A 10,349-nucleotide genomic window follows, 5' to 3' on the forward strand; every position below is an offset into this window, starting at 1 on the left:
GAAACATGAACAATGGAATGCCTATATAACATTGCTTAACCAATATGATAGCACATTGGAAACCCATCTGTTTGTCTGTCCAAACCAACCCACCCCTCTGTCTGATTTTAACACAACATAAAACAGTAACATTGAAATAACTCCATTAATTTGGTCAAGTAATCAAAAGTAATGGCATTTGTAATATACATTTTAGTAATGTGTTATTTCCCATGAATAATTTTCATGCCTGCATGACACAATAAAACTGAACACTTAAAACAATGTATCAACAGTTTGTGAATTGCAAGTTGAGTACCACCAAGTAGTCAGTTCCAAAAGAGTCATGACAAAGTAAACTGCACAAGTAAAGTTCAACTAGGTGTAAAGTTTTCAGTCACCAGTTCATGGTGCTATTAAACAATGTTGAAATGCCATGCCTCTGTGTGTTGCAGTAATTCACTGAATTCTTCTGACAGCTCATTGTATGACTGGTATGATGATAGGATTTCTAGTAGTGGTCCACATGTGTGTGCCACTGGTCTACGAGAAGCGCCTTCGAGAACTGAGAATGCCACCTCTATACTGTCACAGCTTATGATATCACTTCCAGTAATAAACTGCAGGAACAATGACAGTGACCTTCCCTGTAATGAACGGATATATCTTTTCAAATGGTCCAGGCAATGTCGCTCTTGTTCAGTTACAGGCTCTGATTTGATTAATTTCAAAATCTTTTTGGCAGTGGGCCTCTTAATTTCATAAAGATTCTCTAAAGGTCTCAACAGATTGGAAATCTGGAAGAGAAATCATTGGCTTAATAATAGGTGCCCAGCAGTTATGACATATCGTGGTTTCTGTATTATTTCTTGGCGGGCAAGTTCAGAAACAATCTGCAATATGTTTTGTTGTGTAGGATTTCGATAACACTTGTAATTAGAAAGAAAATCTAACACATCATCATCATCATCTTCAATTGTCCCTTCAAGACATTTCTGAAGAGTCTCCCTTTCATCTTCTGAAATATAGAGCTTAAAGCTTGATAGTAAAAAATCACTTGTCATGCTTTCTTCACCAAAAAGGCACAATGCAACAAAAGCTCTTGACAATGGAAGGGGAAAATATCTCTCCTTTATATACCCATGCATTAGAATTCTAGCAATTGCTTCCCATTCAGCTCTTTGGTAATCATGTCTGGTAGCAGGAACTTTTTCTTGAGTTCCTACAGTCATTGGCTCCAGAAAGTAGATAATGTGTCAGGAAAAACACCAGCCCCCTTTCCCTCTTCCTCCTTGCCATTGTCACCAGTTAAAGTAACATCTAAATTTACTTCAATTATTTCAGGATCCTTAAATACTTCTATCAAATTATCCTTAAGAAAAGCCCTATAGAGAATGATGTTGTGAACTGGACAATCTGTTAAAAGAGCTCCAACATTCAAAACCTCTGCACCTGTAGGAAAATCAATCAAAATAATCAATATATAAATAATGCATGTCATCATACATTGAACTATCTGTTTTCTGATTGGCCTAAAGCGTAAAGTGAATTTTCAAAATCAGTGCCTGTGACATCATCTAGCTGCAGATTACACAATAATCATGTCAAGGACACTCAATATCACAGGTAATCATGTCATGTAAGACCGTAGTGCATGATTTCTAAGCATAACCATGTCAAGTCCGCACGCTTTGTGTTGCTTGCCGTCAGTGAAGAAGCAAAAACATGACTTCCATTTTTTTTTGTTCAATGTAAAATAAAGAATTATTAGATTTGGTTTTTGTGATATCTAGAATAACCAAGGTCTCAGTAAGGGCTATCAGCCTCAACCTTTGGCTTCAGCTGATAACCCCTACCTCCACTTGATTATTCTGGATATCACAAAAAACATCCAATAATTGCTTAAAAATTCTCTTCTGACCAGTTTCTGTATATCTTGCCTGAATCAATACAATATTTTATTACATTTTTAAACATTGTTTACATTAGTAGCTATATTAAATGGCAATCAATTTCTTTATTTATTATTTTACTTATTTGTTTTTGAAGCTGAATATTATTTTACAGTACTTTGTACATATTTAAGTTTTGGTAGGTGTGTATAAAACTATTACCAAAACAGAATAAAATATATGGCTAAGACTGTCACAAGCAAATTATTTTTAGACGAAAGAAAAATACCTTTTAGAGAAAAAAGAACTTGCAAAAGCAGATTTGCTCTGACCTGTGACTGCTGACTGAACCCCTTGAGTTAATGTATCTGAGTTTGCTTCTGTCTCAGCTATAGCTATGTTGCTTGTAGCTGTCTGGACTGTGGATATGTTGTTTGTAGCTGTCTGGACTGTGGCTATGTTGCTTCTAGCTGTCTGGACTGTGGCTATGTTGCTTGCAGCTGTCTGGAGTGTGGCTATGTGGCTTGTTGCAGTCTGGACTGTGCAGTCTGTGGATGTGTTCCTTGTAGCTGTGTAAGTGACAGCTGGGAGGAATGTAGATGTGTTGGTTGTCAGGTTGTCTGTGACAGCATGGTTTACCCTCCGCCTCCAAGTATCTCCTTCACTCTCTGTTTCCTGCGTCATTTTCATCAACTGCAATAAGTATGAAAACTGACTCATTAATCATTATTGCTACATCGAGCAAATCTTTAACCCTTCAGATATTCAATTTTTTGTATGAGCTATATAATAATTTATGCAGCTTAGGAGGAGGGACTGTTAAAGTACTAACCAATCAAATACCAGAGCCCATTGACTACCACATACAATTTACTGTAATCTAAAGCAGTAAGCTTTAATTAAAATGTTTATACCTCTTCGTAAGTAGGCAAATCGGCGTCACTTTCATCACTGTTGTATGATTTCATAAACAGGGCATCCAAAATAGCTGTTTTCTTGCTAAGGTATAAGGTAATCCGGTTGTAAGACTTCCCAAGTTCCTCTTTGTACCGCTGTAGTGTAAACGGTTCCATTCCCCCTGGAAGGCACTTCACTTCGGTTCTGTCAGGATACAGCAACGCAAAACTGGTGGCACCACATAAGCTTAAATCGCTGTTGAACTTCACAATCTTCTCGGTTCCTTTCCGAAGAAGCTCCTCAGCACCAATCGATGGCAACACTTTAAGCGGCAATGTCGACCCGCGGATTACTTTCAGCTCTCCATCTTTTAACCTTATAAGGCCGATATGTATGGTGACTTCACTCTCGCTGTTTTCCTTTTTCGCTTTCTTCACAGACTTCCTACCAACAAACCGCGAGCTTCGTTCCTTTCCTTTTCTTTCTCTATATTCCTCAAAGGTGACTGGAGTACTTTGATGTCGCTTTCTTTCTGAAGATTCCATTTCTAATTCAGCAACACACAAAGAATCGTCATCTTTTACTCCTATATTTAACCCGCAACCATGACAAAATTTCGCCGCAGTGAGTAATCGTGAGCCACAACCCGAGCAAAACATGGCGAACAGCAAAATTCGCGGGAAAAGCTGACCTGACTCTTAGGCTCTGGAGAGTCTGGAGACGAATTTGCCCAGTCCCTTTGGCCGAGTGCGCGCGCATGATGGGTTCTTTTTTATTTGTAGCGTACATTTTATTTGCAGCGTTTCTGTTATTTGCAGAATACGTTTTTTATTTGCAGCGTTCGCTTTTTGTTTGCAGCGTCCCCTTTTTGCTTGCAGCGTCTCTTTTTTATTTGCAGCGTTTCTTTTTTGTTTGCAGCGTTTCTTTTTTGTTTGCAGCGTGTCCCTTGTGGGCCATCGTAGTTTTGGAGTTTTGTGAGGTCTTGCATCAAACTATTTCATGTGAGAGATCAATGCCGAATGACTTATCGTATACTGTCGTGATTTGTACTTATTTTGTTATATAATTACAATATTTATAGCTATTAACGAAATTCCCGGGAAGTTTATCACTTTCAGAAAATAATAGCGCGCTACAGAAGCGCAACGCCTCGGTAATTTAAGGCGAAAGTTGTCCCAGGTAGTTGAAAGTTGAACTTACATACAGTCATGCGTTGAAAGGGGAAACGGAGTTCACGTTTACTTGCTAGTTCAAGCTAGCTGCAGTCCTGTAACGGATGACGTGCGATCAATTTGCGTTGACTGCCGATGGGTGCCAAAGGGAGAAAAACGTCCGCGGACTTGTCTGTAAATATTGATCTCGAACAAGTGAATGCAGGCCATCGCAAGTCCTTACGTCTACTAGCGACTCCTTTGACCAATACCTCAGGTCTTGAGAAAAAAAAAAATAAAAAAAGTTTCATGATGAAACTGATATATATCACTACCAGAATCGATAAAGAATATCAGAGCGGATTAACAGCCACCTTAAATTTTCCGAAAATTTGAGGTGGCTCTGAATCTGCTTCCACCATTTCTTTTTTTTTACACTTACCAAAATTTTAAAAGTTGACATGCTGATTAGACTTCGCTTTAAAAGAAGGTTTCAGGAGCCGTTCTTGAGTTACAAACCCATAAATCTTAAATTAAGGGTGTTTCACATGGGTTATTCTTTTGCAGTAAGTAATCATGTACGTCACGAAAATGGCCACAACTTGCTCACCAATGTTTGGGCATTTGTTTGATACAATTATTGTAGCATCGATGGATGCGTTTGGCCACATGCCGGATAGAGCGGTCCGGGTTTGAGTCCTGGCCAGGGGCATTGTGCTGTGTTCTTGGACAGGACACTTTACTCTCACAGTGCCTCTCTCCACCCAGGTGTATAAATGGGTACCGGCGAACTTAATGCTGGGGGTAACCCTGAAATGGACTGGCAGCCCATCCAGAGGGGCGTTGAAATACCCCCAGTCGCTACATACTACAGCAACCGGGGTAAGCTCAAACTAATCTTGATTCATCAAAGGAAAAATTCTGAAAAAATGCTGCAAAACGTTATGAGCTACATTAGTACCATACGAAAACAAACCATGCCACTGTGGGATTCATCTCGTTATAGATATAAAATATTCTCAAAAAGCTGAAAGGTTAAATTCACGCCATGAAATGTCTACGTCTTGTAAATATATTTTTTAAGAATGAAATGACGTAAAAAGAGAAATATTTGTTTCTTCTTTGTACACTCAATACGTGACATTTTTATCACTTTTAACACTTCTCGCGTGGAGCGTGACACAAAGCACGTAATCGATAGCTTGCTTTACACCGCTAGGTTACAAAAATAAGGTTACGTTCAAAGCAAACAATTTTTATTTTAAAGCTTTGAGAATATACCTCTGTGACCCTTCAAGCGGAAAGCCAAACGTGACCCGTAGAATATCTCAGCCCCAGAAATCGCACAAAAACTGCACAGATTGAATGGTTGTCTCACGAAAAGATATCGCACAATTCAATCAGAGGCGATGCAAATAAGTCAAACAATGGACTACTCCCGATACAGCCGCAATAACGTTTAATTTTATTTCATCTGCGTCACAATGTCCACAGAAGTTTCCCCTTCAATGGTTTTAACAAGGGAAACAAAAAGAGTGCTTATTCGTTTTAAACAAGTTCACTTTCCACCACAATCGTGGGTGTTTCTTTACATTTCGAGTCATTCCCTTTTACGTTATTTTGTGGTCGCATGTTTCAGCGCCGGATCGGAGTTCTGAGTTCACGCAATGATTTCAAACAGAAAAAAGACTGATGTGATATAATCCATATCCTACAACTACTCACCATGCTCTTATTAAATCTTTCGATTCAGTTTTTGGCAACGCGTGACAAATTCCTATCAATTGACCATTACGTGACAGAAAGTCCATATCGGACACCATATTTGCATTTCAGCATGCAGAATGAGCGAGGAGAACAGAACATAAGCTTTCGCTTTAACGAGCAAGGGACTGACGCTGGAAGGCTTGACTACTTTTATGGATTGCTGTTTGAGAACAAGGGATGGGAATGTGGTGGATTATCCCGGAGTCATTAGTGGAATGTCATTGGGAAGATGATGTACTTTGCTGAATTCCAGACGTCGCGATGGTTATCCGTTATCGTCTAGGATTCTGAATACACCAATACTTAATATTTGAACGTAATATCTTACAGAAGGTGAGCTAAACGTGACTTTCTGCCATAGTTTAAGTCCACATACTGAGGAAATCAAATGTAAGAAAACATTTTCACGTTCCTTTTGATTATCTGGTCACAGCCACTTGCCTATTGTTTTCGTTTCTAGCAGGTTAGTGTTGTGATTATCACGATTTTGAGAGCGTTAGTACTCAGCGCTGATGAAAAGCCCGAAAAAAAAATTTATACCAGTTTTTACACTGACATTTCTTCTTTAGAAATGTCAGAAACTTAGGTGTTTCGGTGTTTTACCGGGTAGCGAATTTGCCGATTGAAAAAGTGTGCATAATTAAGAATTTTGAGGAAGCAAGTTTTAGTGATGTTAAGCGGCTCGTCGTGACCTTGAAAATTAACCCACAGAAGAATAATTGGCCTCAAAAGACTTGTAAACGCCTCAATAATAAGTTTCTAGGCTCAAACTGGAGTGTTATTGTGATGCGGATTGAACAGATCGAAGTTTATGATAAGGTATTAGGCACTAAATTTTGCTTGTTTTTGACCAGACGTGGGACCGTAACGGATATTTCATTTTTTAGTGGGTTTAAAAACTATTTCAAGAAAAAAAAAACCCACCACGTTTCTAGGCTTACCATAGGCTATCTCTGGGAGGAATATTAAAAATTTTGATTTTTCATCATGTGCCACATATTTACGATATGGCTCGGTCCTAGTGGACATTCTCTCTTAAGTATAATTTCTGCCTTCGTAACAAATGTTATGTCTTTTATCAAAGCACTGGTTAGGCTGAGAATTTGTTTATTTCGCTACGTGTTTTGTCGGAGGGAATCTAGTAAAACTTGTTATTTTAGTACAGTTTTAACATTACTGTTGCTAACAATGGTCTCTGTGAGCCACATTTACTGCAGACAATGCAAATAGCTCGTTTCTATTGTGTTTGTCTGAGTCACAGGGGATGGTTTATTTGGGTCAAATTTGTCAAAATTCCGAAACAAAAAATTCAAAGCCAGCTTACCGTCATCAAGCCGTGCTCTGTTCTCTGATAAAGCGTGCTGTTTCAGCCAATCAGAGCGCGCGTCATATGGAAACTTTATTACAAATCACGATAAGAAGGTAAAATCTCACCTTTCGTCACAGTCAGTTTCATGGCAGAAAACGTTTTAAACACTTCTGCCGATGCCGCCATACAAGTATATCTGCCCGAGTCCTCCTCTTTGGGATTCCAGATTTGAAGTGTTCCATCCACATTAACCGTTGATCTTCCAACAGGTAGCACGTCGTTTTCTCTCACCCAAGTGACTGTCGGCTTGGGGTCTCCAGTAGCCTGACAAGGGACTGTAATATTTTGTTTTTTTTCCACTTCAAGCTTTACAGGCGGACTGACCGTGAAACGTGGTAATTCTACAACGTTTAGTTGCGTAAACGCTGAGTCATATCCTAAGATATTTGTCGCTTTACATTTGTATAAGCCAGAGTCTTTCTTTTGAGCCTTTATTATTGACAGCTGACCGTCTTTCATTATAGTCCTGGCTTGCACCAGTTCACCATGTACTGCAGACCACGTGATCAATGCTGGAGGAAAGCTCGTCGCGTGACAGGTTGGTAAAGTGATGTCCTTGTTCTTTTCGACGTATGATGGCCCAAACGAGAGAGAAACTTTGGGCTTACCTAGAAAGAAATGAAAAAAAAAATGTTTAAGTACACGGGATATAGGGGCGCTTTTAATAGCACCATATGAATGAATGACTGACTGACTGACTGACTGACTGACTGACTGACTGACTGACTGACTGACTGAATGAATGAATGAATGACTGCTTTATATCAACACGAAAACTTTATTTTCGTTCACTCAAAGCACGCATCAACCATATTCAAACACAATTGAATCTTTAACCGTACCCTTACAAATATTCCACATATAACTACTTTATATCATCCAAACAGGATTGAAAAACAGACAGACTGAGAGACAGACAAACAGACAGATAGACAAGAAAACAAATAAATACACTTAAATGTCTCGATACGTACTGGGAAAGGAAAACAAAAAACTAGCAAAACAGAAATTCCGGAAAAACTAACAATCTCATAATCACTCCCTAGATGTCTAGGGGGATCTGGATCACTAGAAAAGTTGAAAATTTCCATGGACATGCCAATTTTAAGCATAACTGGCAATAGCTCATGTGCTTAGTTGAGGTTTCTATGTCTTAAGTGATCTGTAATGTCAGAGTAGTAGTTCCCAACCTAACCGCTGGCAGCCTAACCCACATTAAGTCTAATTGCTAACTTGGGGATGTAGGTCAAGCGTTGCTTTAAATTTTCCCGTGATTGTGAAGGCAATAAAATATGTAAATAAAACAACGGTGTAGGAGAATAATTGTTCTCAATACTGTATACATATTACAGTTGAAGGTTGGTTCTCGCCAGGCACTTCCTAAATCAAGTTATTTGGCTTAAAGCGACGTATGTTACATGTTGTGTACTTGAGACAAAATAAACTATATAAAAGATATGTATAATTTCAACTTACTCTGTACAACAAGGTTTGCAGAGGTTTCATCCTTTCCCAGAATATTGCGCGCCACGCATTTGTATTTCCCAGCATCCTCTAGGCGAACGTCATCAATCTGCAACAGGCCATCTAACGTCACTTTGACCCTGTTGCTAGGTAACGATCCATCAACCCTAACCCAAGACAGCTTGGGAGCGGGATTTCCAGTAACAGAGCAAAACAGAGCAACAGTGTTGCTTTCGTTGACAGTCAGTTGTGAAGCAGGGGAAATTGTCACTTTTGGTGCAGAAATCGATTCTCCAGGTTCACCTTTAATTCCTGGGATGCCCGGTGGTCCGATATCCCCTTTAATCCCTTTTTCTCCTCTAATGCCCGGTGGTCCCATAATTCCTTGTTTTCCACTTCGACCAGGGAGTCCCATAACTCCTTGCTTCCCATCTGGACCCTGTGGTCCCATAATTCCTTGGGAACCTTTTCTTCCTCTCTTTCCCGGAGGTCCCGGCAGTCCTCGCGGGCAAACATTAAGGCCTGCACTCTTCTGACAGATCTTTTTGAAACTTGAAGTGACAACGTTTTCCAAAACTTTTTTCATGTTAGCTGAATTATTAAAGGCTGGATTGTTGGCAATGCTACGTGTGATTCTGTGGAGCTTTGTTTCACTGTTTGTCTCTTTCTTTCCAGAATGCAGCGGTGGGATTTCTAAACAGGAATTAGAGAGATATACCTCGGTACTGTCAGTTATAGTCAAACTGAAAATTTAAAAGTCAAAAGATCTGTTTCAGCCTGGAGGCTAATTTGGCCATGAATGAATAATCAGTTAGGGCGTCTGTCTGTCTGTCTGTCTGTCTGTCTGTCTCATAAATGAAAGAGGTTTCGTGACATAAAAGGGACCAACTCGAAGCTGTTTTTACTGAAGGCGATCTTTTCATGAGGCCAAAGGTGACTAAGGCACAGGATGGCATTTCTTGAAATCTTTCTTCATTTATACCGAAAATCAATTGATTAAAGTAGACAGATGAACTAACTCATCTTCAAGACACTGAGATCAAGTGCAAGTGGTAGATTGTACTATTTATTTTCTTTTTCAATCGTAACACGAACATTTATCTAGAGGTAACCAGGAGACTTTGGGATATTTGGTTACAATTCCTTCACTGACTAAATCATTTTTCTGTTCAAAGAAGCTAACATACCTGATATAATAATAAGATCAATAAGTGAATTGCTGAAGAGGAAGAGATTCTATGTTAAAACAGTTAGACGACACGCCAATACCTTACCTTTATTCAAAGTGCCTGCCATTCCGTGTTTCATCTGAGAAATGACTTCCTCCACAGCCAACAACCTTTGATCGTGATCATTAAACTTCAGCTCGATTCTAATGAATCCAGCGGAGTAAAGCAGCAAACAAACCACAGACAACACTGTGCCAGGGCTCACTGATAAACCATTGTTTTTCCAAGACATTTTGGGAACCCAGAATGGTCGAAACCGATCGAACGTGATCAAAACTCACCCGCAAAGGCAGGTTTGTAACTTTGCACCGATTATAGCCTGACCCGTCCTTTGAGTATCAGAATAAACAGGAAATTCTTAAAGATCCTTGGTATCACTTTCAACAGTTCCTCACTGGGTTAGAGACTGGTAACTGCGAAGGAGACTAATGTGTTACACGACTGAAAATATTTTCAAACAATTCCGCAATTACGAACTCTTCAGATGGAGAGTCGAATTGGGGCTAACTCTATGCTCATTTTTTTAAGAAACAAAGGAAAGTTGTGGAAGAAAAAGAAAGCCAAACTAACAACAACAACAACAACAGAGCTAGATATTCGA

General features: G+C 39.4%; 2 protein-coding genes across 3 annotated transcripts in view; both read right to left on the bottom strand.

Moving 5' to 3' along the window:
- LOC145482816 (uncharacterized) overlaps nucleotides 1-7,073 on the bottom strand; it is an 8,253-nt gene extending 1,180 nt beyond the window's left edge. Inside the window, exons 1-3 of the mRNA XM_081461459.1 lie at nucleotides 2,786-7,073; nucleotides 2,204-2,564; nucleotides 1-1,431 (exon numbers count right to left, since the gene is read on the bottom strand). The exon at nucleotides 1-1,431 is cut by the window's left edge and continues 1,180 nt beyond it. Of these exons, the coding sequence (XP_081317585.1) occupies nucleotides 1,208-1,431; nucleotides 2,204-2,564; nucleotides 2,786-3,427 (1,227 nt within the window). The 5' untranslated portion in view covers nucleotides 3,428-7,073 and the 3' untranslated portion in view covers nucleotides 1-1,207. The remainder of the gene's footprint in view (nucleotides 1,432-2,203; nucleotides 2,565-2,785) is intronic.
- The window catches only part of LOC145482793 (contactin-5-like), a 29,948-nt gene extending 19,606 nt beyond the window's left edge, over nucleotides 1-10,342 (bottom strand). For both annotated transcript variants that reach the window (XM_081461428.1, XM_081461427.1), the window contains exons 1-3: nucleotides 9,794-10,342; nucleotides 8,532-9,212; nucleotides 7,121-7,663 (exon numbers count right to left, since the gene is read on the bottom strand). In XM_081461428.1, coding sequence (XP_081317554.1) covers nucleotides 7,121-7,663; nucleotides 8,532-9,212; nucleotides 9,794-9,980 — 1,411 coding nt within the window. In that variant the 5' untranslated portion in view covers nucleotides 9,981-10,342. The remainder of the gene's footprint in view (nucleotides 1-7,120; nucleotides 7,664-8,531; nucleotides 9,213-9,793) is intronic.
- Between the last annotated feature and the right edge of the window lie 7 nt (nucleotides 10,343-10,349).

This window comes from Orbicella franksi, chromosome 3 (assembly GCF_964199315.1).
Source record: "Orbicella franksi chromosome 3, jaOrbFran1.1, whole genome shotgun sequence".
Lineage (NCBI taxonomy): Eukaryota > Metazoa > Cnidaria > Anthozoa > Scleractinia > Merulinidae > Orbicella > Orbicella franksi.